Below are 22,452 nucleotides of genomic sequence, written 5' to 3' on the forward strand. Positions count from 1 at the left end.
TTCCTGGCCTAGTCCTCCTGAGCTTGTTGCAGCCCTCGGTGTCCTTGCTGCCTGCAGCAGAACACCCTAGTGCCTCTCCAGTGGTGGCTGCTGCTTGACCCAGACTGTCACTCATCACAAGCTGCATCTTAAAATTAACTTGTGGCAATTTCTAGAGGCACCCCCCACCCAGGAGATGGCAATGGGTGGTGGGTGTTCTCATCCAAAATGACTCAAGAGAGACCAAAGCACTGGTATGAGGTGTGGATGGAGATGCCCAAGTGAGCTGCAGAAGCCTCCCTACTGCTCTTGGAGCTGGCAGTGACAGCAGCAACATCCTCAGCACAACACCGGAGTTATGCCAAGGTCTCGCTTGCTTCCATGCCGACGGCATCTCCAGTGCCGCTTGGTGCTCCACCACTAATCAGGCTGAGTTCGATAATTAAGACGTTAGCTAATTGTTAGGGACATTAGCATTGATTTCTGCCCTTTCATGCTGCAGGAGCAGATCTAGAGATACAGAAACCGGGAAGCACGCACTGGGGAGAGGCAGCAGTGGTATTTGCCAGGTGCCATGAGGAAGCACGGGAAGATTCCAGATGGACTCTGGTACCCCCTGTACATGCTGAGCTGAAGCCCAGAGCAAAAAGCAAGACCCAACACGTGTGCCAGGTACATGATACCTTTTGGTGGTGGAGCTGTGGGATGTGACTAGTCCCAGGGGCTGGTCCCTGGGGCGCAGCGGGAGCAAAGGCGCATCTGTGAGGGAGTGATGGGGAGGGGTCTCGAGCTCCTTGGGGATGCCTTTTAGTGGGAATGAACGTCAAACCTAGCGACTGAGTCACCTTCTCATTAAACGTGGGGAAGCTTTATCAGATTAGGGCCACTTAAGAGAGCCTGGGCAAAGGCTAAGTGCAGTTTAGTTTCTGAAGTGGATTGACTCAGCCGAGCCTTGTCTATGAATTCATGCAGGCGCCCAGGGCACCTCTTGCTCTGCTGCTTGCACCTCCTGGGACAGAGAATCCCAAAGGGCTCAGTTTTGCCAGATTCTCCCATTGCTCCGGAGCCACCAGCCTTGCCTGGGGCTTCGTGGCACCCAGCTCCCTCCCACCCAGCCCTGCCTGCACCGCTGCCTCCTCTGCCCCCTCCCCGGCTCTGCGTGGTTTGCAAGGAGCTGCATCGCCGGGCTCGCATCCGCACGCTCCCAAGGAAGCGCCAGGGCCTCATTGATCTGCCGGGGTAATTAAGAGAGCGAGCCAGGCACCGCCGGAGCGACAGCAGCGCGGTAATCACTGGCAAAGTGGGCACGGCGGGGTGCTGTTAGCCGCCTGGCACCCGGCCCCGGAGACACGGCTCCAGGCGGCCAGCGTGGGGACAGCCACCTCGGAGCCTGCCGTCCTGCCGGAGCAGGGACGCCGAAGATCACCGTGGTGGCTGTGAACGGATTCTCGCTGGGCTCCCGCAAACCACCCTCCGCAGCCCATTCAGTCGCTATAGCCAAGGGACTTTTAAGTCGCTGCCTCCCTCCCAGCTCGTCAGGCTGGTTAGAAAACCTGCAAGACTCGGTGGCTTGGGTTCCTTTTATTAGCTGTTCTTCACATCCTCGAGAGCGAGACACTTGAAGATGAGAGTAAAGGAAAATAGCAGAAAATCCCAGGACTCGGGGAGCCAAGGATTTGCATAAGACATCAAATGAGATGAAGCCTGGGCTGCCACCAGGGGAGATGGCAGCTTCGTGCAGTGTGTCGCACCAGTGCCATGTGTTCTGCCCTCTGGCTTTGCACACCCGAGACTTTCACACCCAGAGGCAAAAAAGCCTCTTAAGTAAAGCAATGTGCAAAATAGAACTCCCCCCAGCGTGGTGACAGCAGCAGCAGCCCCGGCTTCCCCCACCTTGTGCTGAGCTCTCAGCCCAAAGCATCCCTGCAGATGGATCGCTGGAGAAGAGCACCCCCACCCACAAGGGGCTGGAGGAAAAAGAGCACCCTTTGCAGTCCCTTCCCCAGGGATGATGGCTCCTTCCCCTCAACGGACCCTGCAAGCCCAGTACCAGCCTCCTGCAGGAGCTGGAGGCAGTGCAAGGTGAGGACCATTCCTTCCCATCACTCCCTTGCCTTCACGCAGGTGACAAGTGTCACGGGTGGGCAGTAATGCACAGCAGTAGCTCAGCGTTAGCGGCACAGGATAAATAGGGTGGTGGGTGGCTGGTGCTGGGCAGAGAGAGGGAGGCGATCTAGGGTATCAGAGTGGGGCCACTCCCCTTCCTAGCACCCACCTAGCTACCCAGGTCTCCGAACTGTCACGGAGCGGCCACCAAAGACAGCTCCGCTTCGGGGAAAAAGTGCAGGGGCCTCCTTGCAACATCTCCGGGGCTGGCAGGGACCCTCCTGGCTGCTGACAGAGAGGGGACACTGACATCTGCCGGCAGGTCCCACCCGGCCCCGCAGCGCCCAGGCTCACCCGGCCCGGCCCCGGGACCACGGCGGGGGCACCCCGGGACGCGCCACCGCTGCCCCAGGGCAGCGACACGCGGGTCCCCCGGGAGGAGACAGGGCAGGGTGGGCACTGCTGCGCCGAGAGCTGACGCTCTCCAGTGCTTTAAAGATCCAGAGTTTTGTTTCCTACTTCCTGATTAAAAAAAGATGTGTGTTTAGAGAAGGGAACGGAGCCTCGCAGTGGGAACCTCCCGATCCCTGAGCTGCCGATACTGTGCCAGTAGTCGCCCGCGGCGAGAAAACACCTCCCGACGGGTCACCCCCTGCTCGGCCCGGTGCTCCGGTGAAGTGGGGCCCTACGGGGATGATAATGGAGGGAAATGCCCCCCCCCCCCCCCCCCGGGCTATTGATTTACCGGTGATCACCAGAGAAATGCGTGTTTAAACATTTAAGGGGGCATCTCCTCCGGTCTCTGCGGGCGCGGGTTGTCTCGCACGAGCATCTCCTACCGAGCAGCGCCCGCTGCATACAGCAGCAGGTCCTGGCATCCTGGGCATCCCGTTTATCCCGGCAGTCCGCCAGCACCCGGTCCCACCGGGCCGCTCGCAGCTCCCCGCGCCTGCCGCGCCGCGATGGCTCCCGCCCGGGAAGGGCTCGGTGCCTTCCCCGACTCCAGACTTCGCCGGAGAGGCTGCGAAGCGATCCCGGAGCAGGGACACAACTTGACCAAGGTCACCGAGCGAGGCGGCGGCGGTGCTCGGCGTCTCCGCTCCTTGCCCATCCCACACCCGGCGGGGTCCCCACGCGGGCTCGCCCCGTCCCCCAAGTCCCTCCCGCGACCCCGCAAACTCACCCCAGGCTCCGGCTCAGCGCCGGCGGGGCACCGGCCGCCTCTCCGTCCCGTCCCGCTCCGCCTCAGCGGCCCCGGGCGCTGCCCCGGCGCCGCCGCCTCCCGGTCGCCCCATCGCCGGGCGGGCAGGCGGCCCCGGGCGGCGCCGCCAGCATGGCGCGATCGCGACTGTCGCGACAGGCGCTGCCGGTGCCGCGGCCCCGCCGGGTCCCGCCGCGCTCCGCGGGCGCCGCCGCCGCACCGCCGATAATATATGCAGCGGCCGCAGCCAATCAGCGGCGCCGCCGGCCTCCCCGCGCCTCCCCATTGGCGGGCGGGGCGGAGCGGGGCGTGGCCCGGCGGGCGCGCGCGGGGTTCCCGGAGATGCCGCGTCCCCGCTCCCGCCCGAGGGTCCCCAAGGGGGGACCGGGCCCGGGGGGGTCCTTGGGTCACGGATTGGTTTGGGTGGGAAAGGACCCTAAAGGGCACCCAGTCAACCCCCTGCCACGGGCAGGGACACCTTCCGCTGTACCAGGTTGCTCCAAGCCCCGTCCAACCTGGCCTTGGGCGCTGCCAGGGATGGGGCAGCCGCAGCTTCTCTGGAAACCTCATGCGTTGGTGATCAGCAGGAGGATGGCATTGGTGACACCAGGTTTACTGCGCTTGGCTGGTTTGTTTTTTTTAATATATGTTTTATTTATCCATCTCTATTCCCCATGCCTCCCACGAAATCCCTTCCCTACTCTTCTTCCAGGGGCACCACTCCCGGACATGCACCTCATTTACTAAAGGGGTGGCCAAAAAGACCTTCTTGGAGACACCTTCTGAATAATGCAATTGCACCTTTTTTTGGTGTGGCCTTTTTTTTTTTTTTTTTTTTTTTTTTTTTTTTTTTTTTTTTTTTTTTTTTTTTTTTTTTTTTTTTTTTTTTTTTTTTTTTTTTTTTTTTTTTTTTTTAATAAAATAGCTTCTTTTAATGTGTCCCCTGGTGAAAAAAGAAGAGTAGCTAAAGGCAGAGGACACGCAAAGGGATTACCTTGTGCTCTGCAAAAGCAGGGGCATGTCTGTTGCTCATTTTTCCTTATTTTTCCCCTTGATTTTCCTGGTTTCCCTTGGTTTTCTCAGTTTTTGGTTTTTCCCTGATTTTTCCTGATTTCTAACTCGTTTTTCCTGGCAGCTGCAGACAGTTGGTGCCAAAGGGGGACAATGCTGCTGAAACATCCCGCTACATCCTCACTGGTTTAGTTCAGCGCTTGGCTCTGATTGTTGAATACAGGTAATTTCTGGTGAGCACAGTTTTTCCTTCCCAAAATATCACAGAATTTATAAATACAGGGGTGTCATAAATCAGTCTGGGGAAAAGCACCCGCTGTGGCTCCTCTGCTTGGGGTGTGTGGGGCACAGTGCTGACCCTGGGGCATGTTAAGCTTCACATCTGGCATGAATGAGGGAGGAGGAATTTGGGAAAACCCCTGCAAGGGAAGGAGGAAAAGCTCTGCAAAAGAAAAATACAAAAAAATTGCAAGAGTTTTTAAAGGAACGTGCTGTGTGTGGTTCCACACAAGGAGACAGGGTGGATGGAGCTGGGTGGGGTGTGAGCTCTGCTTCCAGGTCAGAAATGCCTCCATACCCAGCTCCAGAGGTGTCTGCCATCAGGAGACTCCCAGGGGGGAAAACCACACCAGCATGGCTGTGTATTCCTGCTGGGATGGGGAAGGGGCCTTTCCTCCACACTAGAAGAGGAGAATGTTTTCCTTCAGAACATTTTGGCTGCAGGGAGGACCACAGGTGTTTGCAGGAAGGTGTGGCTGTCAGACAAGCTGTCACTGCTGCTTTGCGCTCACTTAAAGAGTGAAAATAAAAAGCATCCGGTATAAAAAGAGCCAGATCTAGCAGGTTTGGGGTTGACCCTAATGCTCCATATATGTATGTATATGCTTGGGGGGATTTGGAGGTCCGTGACTTCTCCTGAGCTTTGGGGTCCATGACTTCTCCTGGGATTTTGGAGGTCCATGATTTCTTCGGGGGCTTTGGGGTCCATGACTTCTCCTGGGATTTTGGAGGTCCATGATTTCTTCGGGGGCTTTGGGGTCCATGACTTCTCCTGGGATTTTGGAGGTCCATGATTTCTTCAGGGGCTTTGGGGTCCGTGAATCCTCCTGGCATTTTGGAGGTCTGTGACTTCTGAGATTTTGGAGGTCAGTGACTTCTCCTGGGACTTTGAGGTCCATGATTTCTCCTGAGATTTTGGAGGTTTGGGATTTTGCAGGTCAGTGACTTCTTCTGGGGCTTTGGGATCCATGGCTTCTGGGATTTTGGAGGTTTGGGATTTTGCAGGTCAGTGACTTCTTCTGGGGCTTTGGGATCTATGGCTTCTGGGATTTTGGAGGTTTGGGATTTTGGAAGTCAGTGACTTCTTCTGGGACTTTGAGTTCCATGACTTCTCCTGAAATTTTGGAGGCCCATGACTTCTCCTGGGATTTTGGAGGCCCATGACTTCTCCTGGGATTTTGGAGGTCTGTGATTTTGGAGGTCTGCAATTTATCCTGGGGAGGGGGGGGGGATGGCGGTGGTACCTGCGCGCTCTTCCCAGAGCAGAAGCGGGCAGAGGGAGCCGGGCCGGGCAGTCCCGCATCCCTCCCGCCACCGCATCGCTAAAAACCGCAGCCCTCCCGTTTTTTTTCCAGGGAAATGGGGGGGGGGTAAAGGGCGAAGCGGGAGAGGGGGGAGGCGGGGGGGCCGGGAAAGCCGATCCGTGCCGAGCCGCGCCGCACGGGGAGGCGCCGGGCCGCGGTGCCCGCCCCTCGCCGCCGCCTCCCGCCCGGCGCCGGGAGCGCGGCGCGGGGCTCCAAGATGGCTTTGGCCGGGCTGTGCTCGCTGCTGGCCGGCTGCTGCCTGGCCGCGGGCAGCGGCCCCGCCGAGGCGGCGGCGGAGGCGGCGGCCAAGGAGCTGGAGTGCAAGCTGAAGAGCATCACGGTGTCGGCGCTGCCCTTCCTGCGGGAGAACGACCTCAGCATCATGCACGGCCCCTCGGCCGCCGAGCCCAAGCTGCTCTTCTCGGTCCGCAACGACTTCCCCGGAGAGATGGTGGTGGTGGATGACCTGGAGAACACGGAGCTGCCCTACTTCGTGCTGGGTGAGCCTGCGGGAGCGCGGCGGGCCCCCCCCCAGAGCATCCCCGGCGGCGGGGCTCCTCCCTGCCGCACCGGCGGGCGCCCTGCGGCTGCTCGGCCCCGGGGCCGCTACGTCCCGCTGCAGCATCTCTGCCCCGGTGTCGTTTCACCCCGCCGCAGCATCCTGGCCCCGCGGCCGGTTCGCCCCGCTGCAGCATCGCGGCTGGAGATGCGGCAGGCCTGGGGCTCCTGGTGCATTCCCAGGTTGTCATCCGCGGGGCTCATCCCCAGCTCGATCCGTGGCCACCGGCGGCTTGTGCTGGCAGGAGGCCCACAGTCTGCTCCCAGCGTGCCCAGCTGGAGGTGAGGGTTTCTGCTTTGTCTGCCCCTGAGCAGAGTCACCTTTCCTGCAGTCTGATGGAAAAATGCTCCAGTGCCCAGCGTATCCCAATCTGCCTGTGTGTGTGCTGCCTCCAGTGCTCCTGCCCCCAGGTGTTGGGCTTTGGCCTGCTCACATGGTCTGGGTGGTTCCCACCTGCTCTTCACCCACTACGTGAGGCTCATCTGCCCTTATCTCATGGACCCTTATCTCTTCAGTTTTCTTGCACTAAAAAAAGCCAACAATTTGCTCCTTTGTTTGTTTATGCTGGGATCAGGGTGAGGCCTCCACCCCTTGAACTCCACCCCTCCTTCCCTCCTCCCCACCTGGAACAAGCCACTGAGATGTTTAATTTTGGGTGACACTGGTGCAGAATACCAGTTCCCTGCCCACACGTGACCTCCTGCCCTGGGCAAATGCCACCAGTGCTTTTGTAGTAGGCCCACAGTGGCTGTCCCACCTCCTGCAAGCCTTGTCCATCTGTTGCTCCTCTAGCAGCACCTTGGGTGTCCCATTAAGTTTTTAAGATGCCACCCTTGCTTGGATGTTGGCCCAAAAACGAGGCACTGTGTGTTGCTTAATGTGATGCTCCTCTTGATGCTCCTCTGTACCACCCTTGTGCGTAGCAGTGACCCCAGCATGGGGTCCCCAGCAATTCATCGCCTCCATGGCCTCTGGACCCCTCCATGTGCTAAAAAAAAACCCAGTCCTGGATGCTGGGTAAGCTTGGGGCAGCTCTGGCTGCTGCATGAACATCCCCCTTCTCCTGGGAGAAAGGCAGAGGCAGGCGTGGGGCTGCTGATGCCAGGGGGGAAGTGTGTGGGGACACCCAGGGGTGTCTTGCTGGAGGCCAGGGGCCGTGTGGGGAGGGGGCAGCGGGTTGTGGTGCCCCCCTGTCCCCCTGGTCCAGCCCTGTGCTGCGGGATGCTGCGGCGGAGGCCGGAGAGCGTTACTGTGGCAACAAGGCAGCAGCGCTGCGGATGCAGGGGGGGACGGATGCAGGGGGACGCCGGCATGGCCGCCGGCCCTGCGCCACCTCCGTGCCCCAAAGGCCACCCAGGCTCGTCCTCTGGCCCCCTCAGACCCGATCCCGAGGAGCTGGACCCCGATGGGCCCCCGAGGCCTGGGGTGCTGTCAGTGGGGAGCAGCCTGGTGGGAATCAGGAGGGGGTCCCTGGGCATGACCCTGGCTGGTGTTGTGGGGATTTCCCCAGGGATTTTGCAAATTCCTGGGCTGTGCATTAAAGGACCCGCCTACCCTGACAGCCCCCTGCTGCACCCATGGCTTGCACTGATGGTGCTTGGCAGGGTTTTGCTTTGGCCTCCTGCTTTCCACTGCCAGACAAATGCAAGGATGGCTGGCCCCGTGCCAGGGCACCCTGATGTCCTGGTGGTGGCAGAGCTCCCTGAGGCTTTGCCCCCTGGGACATTGGTTCCCCAAGAACCTGGGGATGCATGGGGCTGTGGCAGCCCCCAGCAGGCAGGGGTTTGGGCTGTGGAGACACAGTGGGGATCCCAGTACAAGTCTCCCTTCCTGGAATGCTGGGGCTGAGGGCTGAGCTGGCGGGGTACCCTGCGCCTTGCAGGCCCCCTGTTTGCCAGGGTTTTGGCTTGGTGACTTCTGGGAAATGCCACGTTGCATCTCCCTCTCTCCCGTGAAGGAAAGGCTTGCTTTGAAGCTGGTATGTCCTCTTTGTCATGTGTGGGTGTTACTGTTGTTGTGCTGCTTTGCCATATGTGGGTGTTGTTTTTATTATTGTTAGAATTATTATTGTCATTGTTACTGCTACTGTTAGCCTGGACCTTGGCATGGCAGAAGCTCTGAGATGCACAGAGGTCTTGCAAGACCCAGACTTGTTGACTCAGAAGCTGTAACCTCTGGAGCTGGAGAGCCCCCAGCCCAAAAATCCCAAGAGCATCACTGCTGTCACTGTGCACTCAGTGGGGACATGGTCAGATCAGTGCATGGAACTGGTGTGGGTGGTTGGCTGTGTTTCCAAAAGCCCTCGTACACGGCCTGGGGATGTGTTTAAACATCCTTCCAGGAATGTGGCTTCACACAGTGCTGCTTGCACCATTCCTGGCAAACACCAGACCCATTTGTACCCGCCTTGTTGAGCTTGAATGTGTCACAGGGGTGGCTAAACCCACTCTGAGTCTGGTCTGGTTCTGTGTCTGAACTGGGGGAAGCTGGGCAGCTGCTCCTTCTCCTCTGGTGTCTTTCAGATCCAGGGCTGGGGCACAGGGAATGGGTTGCCAAGGGTTCCCAGCTGGCAGAGTCTTGGACCAGACCCAGGTGCTGCCCCCAGGTCAGGGAGGGCCTGGGTTTGGGCTGGGAGCACTAGGAAGTGCTGCACAGAGGCTCATGGCAGTGGCACCTTGGCTCTGCCATATGGGCTCTGAGCCATCTCCCTCGGGGGTCTCCCCATGCCACCCTTTCCCCACAGAGAGGGTGGGAGCACATGGGCAGGTGGCTGCAGCAGGCCAGGACCATGGCAGGGGAAAGGGTGAGGGGAGCAGCTGGAAAAGGGTGTGGACTGTGGAGCCCTAGGCTGTCATCCCGCTCCAGTGCCGTCTGTCCTCCTCAGACACTCCCTAAATAACTGAAGGGCTTTCAAGCTTGGCCCGTGTTCATGGACAGTGTTGGGAGAGGTTCCCCTGCCTTGGTGGCACCTGCCTGCCACAGCTGCCAAACCAGGCATCCCACTGACGGGCACGTGGGTCAAGGTTTCCCTCCCAGGTAGAGCTGTGCTGGGGTGTTTGTTTGGAGAACGGGGCCTTTGGGGAGCCATGTATGGTGCTTGTTAAAAATAAAGTGCCAGGGGTGTGTGTGTTGAGCTGGGCATCCCAAACCCGGCTGTTACTCCTGACCCCTGATGAGATGCTCTGATAACATTAATTAATGATGAGCTCTAACTTTATAGTTGTCTTAACACTAGAGAGGGTGAGACGTTGCTTGCTGCCTGCTTCCCATGTGCCTGATTTAGACTTCATCCTCCCTGTCGTGGCCATCCTGGTGCCAGAGGTGGGTGTGTTGGTGCTCAGCTCTCCTAAATGTGGGGACCCTGCATGTGGTCCTGTGTTCTTCCAAAGGCAGAGGGACAGTTTGTGGGACTATTGCCTCTGGTTTAGGAGGATGGGAGACACTTGGGCAAGGCTTTCTGCTGCTTCGTAGCTCTCTTTGCTAATGAACAGAGGGAGTTTTAATTGCACTGGCTGCCTTCCTGTGCATGTGCTGCCTCACTCAGGAGCGACTCCCACCCATAAACCCGCTTTTATGTACCTGTCCTCAGAGGGAGTCTGACAGCATTTCCCTGTTTTGCTGGGGGTTTTTTTTCCCACCTCCCGAATTTTCAGGAAGCACCAATTTTCGGGTGGGAGCCAGGATAGGGCCACTTGCTGGTGCACCCCGGGCTGCAGGCACTTAAAATCACCTGGTTTCATCCTGCTTTAAACCAAGGAAACCCTAATTTGGAATGGTTGCCTTTCATCTCATTTTGTGTTTGCTGCATTAGCTGTATTTTTTCCTGAAGGGAGGAAGCATTTCTCTGGTCGGTGGCCATTAAGAAATGCTAATTTGCAGCTCAATATTCCCTGTCCGCTCACCTTCACACCCCCTTCTTCCTCACTGCTTGGCTCGGCAGCATCCAGCCACATTTGATATGTCATTAACTGGATTCACACTCCTGCAGGCTGCTAATTTTTTTGGGCCCCATCCTTCTCAGCTTATAAAGCAGCGAGAGGGGTATTTATGAGCACCCTGGCTTCCCTCGGGCTCGGTGGAGATTTGCGATGCAATTAAAAACCGCGCCGAAGACGGTGCCTTTGACTCCTTCGCCTTCTCGGTAGCGCAATGAATGTTTGAAAAGTGAGGTCTTGAAATACCTTTTCGAGTGTAAAATCGACTTGAGGAATGGGAGAGCGCAGCTGATGTGTTGAACTCGTGCTTTCTGGGCGCCGGATATTTCAAGATCTTGAAACACTGGGTGTTTTTTGCATCCTGTTTTTTTTGTTGTTGTTTTTTTTTTTTTTCCCCCTGAGTGTGGAAGAGCTGAAGGAGATTTTTCTGCCTCTCCAGTTTCCAGCCCAGCTGCTGTGCCCTGAAATAGGGCAGTGCAGCCCCTCACCCCCGAGTTCCCGTCCCCCATCTCCCTCCCGGGAGCCTCGGCAGCAGAGGATGGGAGACGGTTCTTAACTTCAATGACTTTAATAGATTATCATAAACTCCAGCATTAATACAAGCTGTCATGATTTCAAATTATCTTACTTTTAAATTAAATAGATTCCTTTTTAAATACAAAATCAATTCTAATTTTTTAGAGGGGTGAGATTTTTCAAAGGCACCGATGAGCTGGGCATATTTAACTGCTCTCGAATATCTCCCCGAAATATCTAATCAATTTTTTTTTTTTTTTGGTTAAATCCTAGCTAAGCTTTTTGGCTGTGACTTCCCTGGGTTAATAGCAGGATAGCACAGGGGGGTTGTGGGGATGTGAGACAGATCACAGTGGGGATGTTGGCTGCTGCTAATCGGGACGACGGGCCACCACAGAGCCTGCCCGCCCTGGCTCTCCTTCCAGGCTGCACGGGGAGGCGGCCAGATGTGACACCCGTCGGCTCTCATCCTCATCCCACACATCTCCCCCCTGCTGCAGACTGCAGGACGTGGTGTCCTCCCCGCTCTGTCCTCGACCCCCAGCTCCTAAAAGGCCTTGGAGGAGGGAAGCAGGAGTCGAGGGGCTGCAAGGTTGCATTATCCCATTTTCTTTTTTCCAATTCTACATCAAGTGAGAAGAACATCCCACTGAGTTTTGTTCCTCTCACCTGGATATGGTTGCTGGTTGTGATCCCCAAGCTGATGGCACGCAGGGTGGCCCTTTGGTCCCAGCTCTCCCTATTAGGAAAACGGTTTTTGGGGTGTTGCGGTGCCAGTCCCCAGCTTGACTCAGTTCCTAGGGGAGACAGGGGCACCCTGGCATCACCACCAGCACTCCCCTTCCCCATCACAGGGACTAGGACATGACAGAAGGCTACAGCAGGGCTGATCCCACCATGGGACCCACAGCATCGCTCCAGTGCGAACCTTGCACCTGGAAATAGGTGTAATGGTGAAATAATGAAGCAAATATTAAGAAATTCTTAAGTACCTAGAGAATAACCAAGTTAAATTATACCAGGGGAGCTCAATTGCCTTGCTTAGATTGATTGAATTACTAAATGAGCCTGACTAATGGAATGGAGTGGATATATCGGACTTTTACTCAAGATCCTGAAATAATTTCTCTAATAAGATTGTGAGCCATTAATTGAACTTGGCTTTGATCCTGGACGCTGTTGCATGCTCAGAAACCCGCCGGTGTGATCTATGTGCCTGGCCAGGGGGGAGGCTGCTGTCATCTTCCTGCAGGGTGGCTTGGAGGGCAGCCAGGGAATTTGCCTCGGGGGGGGGGGGGGGGGGGGGGGTGGTCCCAACCCACCCCACCAGCAGCTGCAGTGAGGAAGGGACTCCAAAATGCCCTGTCCCAGCAGCCCTCCTGCCCCTTGGCAAAACCTGCCTCGGCAGTGGGATGTGCTCAATTCCCTCCTGCTTGGGATTTATGTCTACTGAAAATCCAGGAATGCTACGTTCTTCCTACATCCTCCTGGGGTGGTTGCTGCTGGTGGTGGGGCGTCACTGGAGCATCCAGAGTGCTGCTGGGTGTCCTGTGGGAGGTGTTTGTCACCAGGGCTTGGGGGCTTGCAGGGCAAAGCAGAGAGGGATCTCTCGAGGGGATGCATCCTGCCCTGGAGCACCTGGTGGGACAGGGTAGGCTCATCCAGTAGCAATATCTAATAACTTACTAATAATTGGGTGCAAATTGCTGGTGGGATCCCGTTCCAGCCCTTCCTCTTGGCTGTGCAATGTTTACCTGACCTCTCCACATCCCTTTTCCAGCTGAAGGATGGGGCCAGAGGGGTGAGCCCCTGGAGCACCGTGGGCACCCCCGTGCTTGATCACACACCCTCCTCCAGGCGATGCAGCCCAGCACCAACCTCAGCTACAAGCAGGGGCAGCCCTTAAAACCCCATCATGGGGTGGAAAATGCTGCAGGAAAGCTGGCAGCATCCCAAGGAGGAGCAGGGAGTCCCCCATGGCAAACCAGGGGTGATTGAGTCTCAGGAGGGAGGCACAGGGTGCACGTCCCCATCCTTATGGACACCTTGTGCCCATACTGTCCCCATCCCTCTCTTGCTGGGCACAGAGGTTGCAGTGGCATGGTGGATGCACAGGGCCTCTTGTATATATATTTTTTTTTTCCTTAGCCAAGGGGGGAAAAAAAAGTAAGAAATAAGGATTTCGTCTCTGGGAACCCGTTGCCACAGCAACCGCGCATCCAGCTGGCTCCAGCGGCAGCGGGGCTGGGAGGGGATCTCGCTGACCCAGAAAGCAGCGGGGGGAGTGGGATGTGGGGCTGCTTGGCCTTTCGTGGGGGTGTCAGGGTCTGGCAGGGCAGGCAGGGAGCTCAGCCAAGGGGGCTGTGGGGGGCCTGGTCCCAGGTTTCAGTTGCCTTTAATCGCTCCCAGCCTGAGTTTCTCAGCCCAACTCTGGGCAGGGATGCTCAGGCTTGGTCCTGTTCCTGCCCTGAGACCCATCTCAGTTTTGGGGGCTGGTCTGCCCCTGTGGGTGCTCCTCAAAGACCCTCAAAGCTTTGTGGCAAGTTTTACCCCCCCTGGAATTGGCTGTGGTTCCAGTGCTGGAGGGGACCCTCAAGCAGCCACACTCTGCTCTGATGCCACTGTCTCACCCCTGCTCTTCTCTCAACATGCTGGTGGCATTTGCTCCTGGGCTGCATCCCTTTTCCTACTTTTATTTTATTTTATTTTATTTTATTTTATTTTATTTTATTTTATTTTATTTTATTTTATTTTATTTTATTTTATTTTACTTTATTTTATTTTACTCTATTGTGGTTTGATTCTGGTTTATTTTATATTCCGTTTTATTTTGTTTCATGGTTGCTTAGCCATCTAAAATGGGGGTTCTGAAATCATCTCTCTTGGATCCTTGCTGCAGAGCAGTCCTTCAAATGAAGGAATTTTTGCCTGGTGGGATTAAGGCAGCGCCTGGATGATGACGGCTCTGTCATTTAAGGCTGGTTGTCCTTTCCCTTCCAAATTGCTGGGCTCTGGCTTCTCTGCAGCAGTGGCCAGTGGCTCACCCCAAGCAGCAGCTGGGGGATTTGTGTAGATCAGGGAAGATTTTTGATTGCCAGGTTCTGGCTGTCCCACTGCGGCTTAACGCTGAGAAATCACCCCGAGGGGAGCAGTGCCACCACCTGTGGTGGTATTTCTGATCCCATTTTCCTGCCCTGCAGCTGGGGGGTGCTTGGGATGGATGCTCAGCTGGAGCTGGGCTCTTTGGAGCCTGCTTTAGGATGTGGTTAAGCTGATCCCGTGCTTTGCTTTGCTGTGGCATCTTGTTTACTGCCTGAGATCTGCTGGGGAACAGGTATTTTTTCACCATTCCTAATCAAAAGGAAGTAGAGGATCCTTGAGCTGGGGGTGGCACAGGGGTCACAGAAGTGTGGGGTCTGCAGCCCTGATGCAAGAGGTGACAGGGTCCCTTTTCTGGCCGACTCTGAGGCATTTCAGTAATTGGGATGACAAATGAGCTCAGCAGAGCAGCAGCTCTGGGGGATGCAGAGGGCTGGCTTTGCTCCCACAGGGAGCTGATCCAGCTGAAAACTAACCTGGTGGAGGAAAGGAATTGGAGGATCACAGAACTGTAGAATGGTTTGGATTGGAAGGGACCCTAAAGATCATCTCGTTCCACCCCCTGCCTTGGGCAGGGACACTTCTCACTATCCCAGGTTGCTCCAAGCTCCATCCTGGCCTTGGACACTTCCAGGGATGGGGCAGCCACAGCTTCTCTGGGCAACCTGTACCAGGGCTTCACCACCCTCACAGGGAAGAATTTCTTTCCAAGGGTTGGAAGAAGGGTAGGAGGAGGTGGCAGAAGATGTCCAGGAGACTGTGCTTGTGATCTTGCTTGGCCATGTCACTTCTGCTTGGCCTGGCATGGGCTGCGTTGCCTTGGGAGTGCTTCCCAAATCAGGTCAGTGGTCCAAGCGAAACCACAGCCTGGCTTCCAGAGTCCTTTGGGATGGAGATCTAACTGCTGGGCAGGGTAAACCAGGTACAGGCAGGACCTTGACCTTGGTTTTTGGGAGTGGCACCTCCCTTTCCTCTCTCCTGAACCCTTGCCCTCCTCCCCTGCCAAAAAAACCCAGCTGCGATGTCACCGTCACAACACAGCGGCTGCCTGGGAAGGCAGATATTACCAACCCTGAAATATCCCCGGGACAGGCTCTTGTGTGATGGGAGACAGTTACCATGGAAACCTCCTTCAAATAAAAAAAAAAAAAAGAGAGAGAGAGAAAAAACCCCACGAAATTTAAAGCAGCCCTTGTAGCTCAGAGGAACTGTAGACCTTATTATGGGTTTTGGCAACCCCCCTTTTTTCTTTTATTTGTTCCAGCTAAAAGCTCCGGGAGACAAGGCAATTAATTTGGCATCCCAAGGGGAGTGAGAGAGGGAGGGCACGGTGCTGGGAACCAGTTCCCCAGGCTGGTGGGCTCCTGGCGCTTCCCAGTGCTGCTGCCCCACAGCCATCAAATGCCCCCTTGTAACAGGGTTGCCCCAACACAGAGGAAGAAGCAGCGTGGTTTTTTAAAAGAGGTGGGCTTAAGGCTTAAAAAAACCGCTTTCTAGCTCCGTAGGCGGAGGGTTTGGGGAGGGATTGGTGTGAGTGAAGGGTTCAGGGCACTGCAGGATGGGTGAGGATATGGGAAAACACCACAGATTACAGCTCCAGCGTGGGGACGGGTGGCTCAGCATGGGTTGGGGATGGGGGTGTCCTTACGTGGGTGGCAATAGAAGGTAGTACCCTTTCTCCTGCAAGAAGGAGCAGGGGAGCTCTTGCATGGATCAGTCAAGCTGGCCAGCTTTGGTGGGGCAGGGGAGATGCTTGGGAAAGGAGATGTCCCACTCCTAAAATTTTCTTGCCAGAGTCTGCTTCGCAGCAGTGGCTGCAGGGTCTTTAAATTGCTGCGGTGCTCTCAGCCCATTTGCTCCCCTAATGATGTCCCCAGTGTCCACAGCCTCTGGGAAATCTCCTGGAAACGTCAGGTTTGGGCTGGAGAGCCTTTTATGCCTCCCACTGCCCTGGGCTGGCCCCGAGCTCCCCTGAGCGCTGCTTTCCCGGTGGTGGTTGTGCTGGTGCAGAGCTGTTTTCCCAACCTTTTCCCAACCTTTCCTTCGTTGCTCAGCTAGAAATAGCTGGGCTCTTCCTTTTGCCACTTGGGGAGAGCTCTGGAGAGGAGCAGGGATGGGACTCAGAGCCGTCACGCTGCCGTGGAGCTGCTGGCTTTCCTGCGGGCCGAGGGGACAAACCAGGGAGTTTGTCTCTGCAGACAGGACATGGATGGCCTGGAATTCAGGGGGAATTAGGAATGTCTCTGCTGGTCTGTGAGCAGGGAGCTGCAGGGGTCTCGTCCCAGCTCATGCCAAGGTGCAGCTTTAGTGGACTGGGATGTGTGTGCAAGCATCTGCAAGCAGGACAGTGCCTGAAAGATCTTTCCAGGGAAAAATGAAAGGAATTTTATCAGTTTTCCAGCAGGATCTGCTCTCCTCCTGCGTGTGCCGTACTCCTGGTGGACTTAGGCCTGGTGTGCAGGAGAAGTAGCTCAGCCCCTGTCATGGATGGTGGGAATGCCTGTGAGCCAGGGAGGGGAGTCAGCCTTGGACCCAGGTTGGCTTCCACAGCTTTTATCATCATGTTTCCGCCTTTTCTTGCTCGTAGAGTATGGCACATCTCTGGTTAACAGCTGAAGGACTCAGCCTCAGCAGCAGCATCCTCCCACAGTCCGTTCTTGCCTGTTGGCACAAACTGGGATGAAGGGATGTCCTGTGGGCACTGGGACTGGGGGCTGAGCGAGGCATGTGGAGGTTCCTGGGATGGATCTGGTGCAGTTCTCACCGTGGGATGGGGGTGGTGTGGGCAGCCTAAGGTTGGATCCAGCCTCCTTGTAATTAAAGTGCTGGGAAGAAGGGATTTCACATGCTGGGGGATGAAAGGCAGCGTGGATGTGAAACACCAGAATGCTGGGAGCAGGGAAGTGCTGGGGTGATGGAGGAAGGGCAGGAAAGAACAGACCATGAGGAGGGAGGAGAGGCACAATGGCAGGAGGTAGTAAATAATGCAGGAACCACACAACAGCCAAGGGGCGTTAGGAGCGGGGATGGCAGAGCCACTTGCTATGGGTGTGAGCCACAGCATCCTTGGTGCGTTCTTTAGGCTGTTGGACACAGAGCAAAGTGCCTTTTGGAGCTAATCACAGCAGAAATTAATGGCTGTTTTCACACCAGGTGGCAGCATCCATGTCCTGGGAACAGCGCTGCAAGGGCTGTGTGTTCAGTGGGTTTCTGGCCAAGGAAGGGAGGAGGTGGCAGGAGGAAGTGGGAGGATGACTCATTGAGCCCTGAACTCAGCAACAGCCAGAGCTCGCAGGGTTAAGGCAAAGATTTGGCCATAAATGCAGCAGTTTGCAGTTACTGGTGCTCAGAGTCCAGCAGGGCTCTTTGCTCTTGAGATACTGAAAATGCAGCTCCCTCCTCACCTTGATTTGATTTTGTTTGCTTACAGAGATGCTGCTTATTTGCTAAAATGGGCTGCTGCTTCTCTGGTGCAGGAGAGGCAAGAGGCAGCATCCTCTTGCTCGGAAATGTTCCCTGATCATGGTCATGGGGGTGCTGTCCTGGCCAGGGTGACTCTTGGCACTTGACAGGGTTGGAGCATCCTGACTCCATCCCCATTTTTTCTGGCCATCTCAGATTTTAGCACTGGACTAAGAAAATCAGTAGATTTTCCTCCTTTTTCTTTTCCGACGCAAACCTAAGGGAACTTCCTACCTGTGATTATGACACTGGGATTTCCTCTTCCCTACCGAGGGTGCAAGCCCTACCTGAGAAGACAGGCAGGTAGATAAATACAAGCAGGGTCTCTGCTGCTGTGTGATGGCACTAAAGCTGAAGGGTGCTGAAACCCAGGAGCAGTGTTACATAATTCGGACTGCAATGCAGAAACTCTTCCTTAATTTTTAATTATCCAATTGCCGCACGTACGTAGCCCTCGACCTGGGACGTGGAGTTGGCCCGTGGGCACGTGCGAGGGGGCTTGGCTGGCAAGGGTGACAGGAAACCCTTCCCACGTGTTCCTGTCCCTCATGGCACGGTGGGAAGAAGTGTGTCCCCCTGGCACTGAGCGGGGCTGCTCTGTGGTGGGTGGAGAGGATGCTCTGCACCCGCCGCAGGGACCAAGGGACGTCCCACTGAGCACGGGGAGAAGGAGTGCAGATCTGCAAAGGTCTTTGAGGCTCCTCTGGGTTGCAGGGATAGAGAAATGGGCAGCACCATGGTCAGTTTGCACCCAGATTTCCCGTAGCTGCTGGTGAAAGAGCCCTGAGTGCCTCCCAGGGTGGGTTTGTTGGGATGCTGGTTTGTTGGGAGAAACAGGGAAGGAGCTGTTGCAGACTCGGCTGTGAAGCACCGTTTTTCCCCCTCCCTGTTTCTCTTCCTCTTTCAAATCCCCACTCTGCACTTTCTGTCCTTCCTACAAAGGCAGCTGCCTCAGAGCAGCTTAGGCTTCAAAGTTCCCAAAATAACAAAGGTTAAAATAAATTAAAAAAAAAAAGGGGTCGCTACAAGATCAAGTCAGTGCCCCACTTGCACCTGGGCTCAGAGCTTCAAAGCAGCTGCAAAGAGCCCCCCACAGTGTCCATGGTCAGGCATCTCAATGCTTGTGGTCCCAGCTTCATCCTCCTGCAGTCACAGGAGATTCTGTAGTAGCCAGGAAGAGGCTGCAGGTAATTGAAAGAGGTGGGGGGTCCGACTGCTTTTGTTGCCTGTGGGGGCAATTGGAGAAGGTCTTTCATGGAGGAGAAGGTTGTGGTGGTGGTGGTTGAGGCCCTGTCCCCTGGCCAGGCGGGTGGGCAAACAGCTCCTCTGTGCTCAGCATGGCGCTTTGTGCCTCTGCTGGCTCTGCTGATTTATATAGATCATCAATATGACAATTATATACACCTGCAGGTTTAATTACCTCCATTTTTGTCAGGCAGCGACAGATTTATGCCTCTATTCAGTTCCTGTAAATCTGAAACAAGCTTGACTAGACCCAAAAGTCCTCCCATTGATCATCGTGCACTGGCTGGTCTCTGGCCCTCTTGACAAGCTCTTCTTTCAAGAGTGATAAATTCAAGAAGCACAGTTAACTTTTTCCCCTTCTACATCTTTCTTCTTCCTTCTTTCCTCTTTTTGGTTTTTGTTTGTTTGTTGTGGTTTTTTGTTTGTTTGTTTGTTTGTTTGTTTTCCATTCTCACTTTTCACCTTTCAAAGCCTCTCCACAAACTTGAAAACAGAGCTCGAAATCAGGTAGGAGCTCCTAAGGCACTGAAGAGTTTTTGGTGGCAATATCCCCTTGCCTGCCTTGTCCATCCCAGTATGGGGTCACAGGTGAGGGTTCTTCCTGCCCCAGAAGCAGCACCAGGGGAGGTGGGAGGAAGGGTAGGATCACCTCTTGGAAAAGCTCTTGGCCCTGCTGTGGATAAGTTGAGCAGAGAGGGTTATTCTGGCCCAGTTCACGTCCCTGGGAGGGCCACCCCATCCCTCCTATATCCCAGAAGACCGACAGGTGCTGGTTCTCTCCCCCCCGGGAGATGAGGAACGGGCAGCTGTTCCCGTTTCCTGTGCTGAGCACAAGAATGCCAAAGTGATGTCTAATTTGCCTGCCCTCCTGGCCTCGGCGCAGCGAGCACTTAAACAAATTAGTGTGCAGGAGCGAGCTGGAGTTTACCCTTGAAGTGCAGTCCGTGGCATGGCTGTGATGCATCCCACCACCACAGCCTGACCTCTCCTGTACGATATGCTCCGGTGTCCTGCTAAGTGCCTGGCAGATGGGCTGGGGTGGCCGGCCATTACCTCCCCTGCCAGCCCACGATGGATATAAATAGGCCTTTGCCTCCCCGTGAAAATTGCTGGCTGGCTTGGAAAGCTGAAGGGAATCTTGGCAAGCGCCTTGGGTCTGTGGGGTCTGACGGCACGGAGGGCTGGAGTTTGGAAAGGGGGAGTTGTTGGCTGGATGCTGAGAAGCTCTCTCAGTGTGAGGGAGCAGAGGGTTTCAGCCTGCCCTTGAAGGGACACGTGGATGTGGGATGCATCCAAGAAGGGTGGCCTGGGTAGCACCTGGCTGGCTTTGCAGTCACCCTTCAGCCTCAAGAGACTGGGCAGTGTGGGGGCAGTGGGTTGTGGTCCCTTGGCATCTCCAGCCACAGCTGATAACTGGGGGAAAAAATGTTAAAACCACAGCATACCTATGTGCAGTCCTTTCCCTGCTGCAGGGATTTCCCAAGCTGGGATGTGCCTCTGCGCTCTCTGGCTCAATAGCTGTTGGTGACTCTATCTTCCCTGAATTTGATTCCTTTCTCAGCGCTTCCCTACTTAATGCTGGTTGAAAAGGAACCTATTGTTGGCTTTTACATGCCTAATTTTTGCAAAGTGAGAAAGGATGAATAACCATTGCCTTTCCCACTGCTCCACAGGCCTGCTGGTTTTATAGGCTTTTATCATGTCCCTGCTCAGTCGTTTGCTTCCTTCACTGAGGAGTCCCAACACAGTCGGCTTCTCCTTTTAACAAAGCTGTTTGCGACATCTCATCTTCCTCGTACCCCTCCTCCGAACCTTCCGAGCTTTGCCTCCCCCGTTTCGAGATGGTTGACCTGAATACACCGCTTGCAGGATTCGAGATTGGCTTCTTTCACCAAAGTTGAATTTCACCTGCCCACTTCCTTGCCCGCTTTCCACCAGCACTTCACAGCTTTAGCTTTGAGGAGACTAAATTTAGCCTTGGTGACCAACTTTGTCGTTCGCCCCCTCTTCTAGAACGTTTCTGAGCAGCCAAGGTCCTGACAGAGATCTCCGTGGGGCTTCTTGGTAACCTCCTTTCATCGGCAAAACTAACCTCTTGTCTTACTCCTCCCCCACCTGGCAGGCTTCAAGAGGGCTTTCCATCTTATCCCAGCCCCACTTCGGTGCTTTGGGAAAATTTTAGGGTGGATTTTGACAAGAACTCTTTGAAACAAGTCCATCACCCTTTACAGCATTGGGTGACCCGTATTTACCCCTCCACCAGTTCCTCTAACAAAGTGTCCAGGGCAGAAGCAGCATTTACTGCTCTTTAATTTCCATGAGGCACAAGAGCTTTTTTAAGAGGTTGGGGTCTCCTCTATCCCATTTTGCATCTCCAGTTGCTCACCCTTTTGAAGTGATGCTGATTGTGCTGGTGGAGTTCAGCAGCTCGTAGGTGAACGCCATCTGAGCTGAGGGGTTTGTGCCTTCCATCCCGTTGATTTGCTGGGAGATGATTTAGCCAGGGCAGTAATTTTCCATGGCTGATTAGGAGCTTCTTAATCATTTGGGCTCTTTCCGTGGAGACCTGATTTGCCCTCTGGAAGAGGTGATGTGATAGCATTGCAGAGTGGGATATCAGCTACAAATGTGTTCCTTTCTGCAGCTTATGTATCAGCCTCACATCTGTAGGCTGTTGTCACACATTCTCTTTATTTTACCTTTGCTCACTGTCATCGTGTGGGGCTTTGGGGTTTTTGTTTTACATGAGCGTTGTTCCGGGAGGTGGATTTGTCTCTCTTCCTACATCTCCTCTGTAGTTCACAGCTGTGGCAGATGGGACCAAACTAAGAAGACAGGAGTAAAAATCAAACACCAGCGAACGTCCCAATCTGCTCGTTGTTTTTGCCAGCTTTTGGTCAAAATCGACAATACCACGATGGAAAATTAACCTTGGAGGGGATGTTGCACAGGTGTGGTTGGGCACGTCCTTGGGTCCACGGGGAAGAGCAGGGCAATGGGGCACGTTGTGCTGTAAGGTCAGCAGCTGCAGAGCAAACCCAGTCGACTCAGACCCATTAGTGATGAATCAGTGTCCTTCACTCTGGGAACAGCCATGCAGCACAGCGTCACTCCTGGGGTGATGGAGGGGTTGGTTAAAGAAAGGGATGAATTAGGGCTGTGGCATATTTGGGACAAAAATCCCAGTTCAGGCGGGGCTAAAGCTTTGAGATGTAACTCCTTGGTGACCTTCCCGAAAACAAAGGCACCCTATGTTCCGAGGAGACACCTGGTTATCTGTCAGCCTTGCTGTGGGCAGCTCGTGGCCTCACGTGTGCCAGCCTCACGTGCAGACATGGTGGTGGGGTGATCTCTCTGACATAGCCAGAGAGTGGCTCCAGGGAGATCACCAGTGCCTTTTCCTTGAGCCTTTATGTTCTCCCGTGTCCATGAGCCTTTTGGAAATCTTGCCCCAGGGCCAAAGCAGGTTCCTAATATATAAAGTGAGGTTTATGTTTGCTAGTATGGAAAGGTTGGATTGTCTTGGAAAGGCAAAATGACCTACAGAATGAGCTGTTTTTTCTACCTGAGATTGGAGGCAGGAAGAAAAAAAAAAAAAGCAAATAAAATATGGATAGTCAGTGATGAATGTGGGGGTTTTTAAGAGGCCCATAAAAACATGAATATTACACCATGAGTGATGGGTCACTAAAACCTTGGAAGTATAAACGAGTTAAATATCAGGATAAGCATTTTGACATCTGAATTGATAGTAAT

At 54.9% G+C, this 22,452-nt stretch overlaps 2 protein-coding genes across 5 annotated transcripts in view; one reads left to right on the top strand and one right to left on the bottom strand.

The window, feature by feature from the left end:
• Positions 1–3,467, bottom strand: part of BRINP2 (BMP/retinoic acid inducible neural specific 2) — a 13,619-nt gene extending 10,152 nt beyond the window's left edge. Inside the window, exon 1 of the mRNA XM_027903971.1 lies at positions 3,269–3,467. The gene's annotated coding sequence lies outside the window, so the exon portion shown is untranslated. The remainder of the gene's footprint in view (positions 1–3,268) is intronic.
• A 2,620-nt stretch (positions 3,468–6,087) lies between these two features.
• Positions 6,088–22,452, top strand: part of ASTN1 (astrotactin 1) — a 58,320-nt gene continuing 41,955 nt past the window's right edge. For all 4 annotated transcript variants that reach the window (XM_027903966.1, XM_027903965.1, XM_027903962.1 and 1 more), the window contains exon 1: positions 6,088–6,380. In XM_027903966.1, the coding sequence (XP_027759767.1) occupies positions 6,098–6,380 (283 nt within the window). In that variant the 5' untranslated portion in view covers positions 6,088–6,097. The remainder of the gene's footprint in view (positions 6,381–22,452) is intronic.

This window comes from Empidonax traillii, unplaced genomic scaffold, assembly GCF_003031625.1.
Source record: "Empidonax traillii isolate 1590-97213 ecotype Southwest subspecies unplaced genomic scaffold, ASM303162v1 scaffold1002:size361594, whole genome shotgun sequence".
NCBI classification, from domain to species: domain Eukaryota; kingdom Metazoa; phylum Chordata; class Aves; order Passeriformes; family Tyrannidae; genus Empidonax; species Empidonax traillii.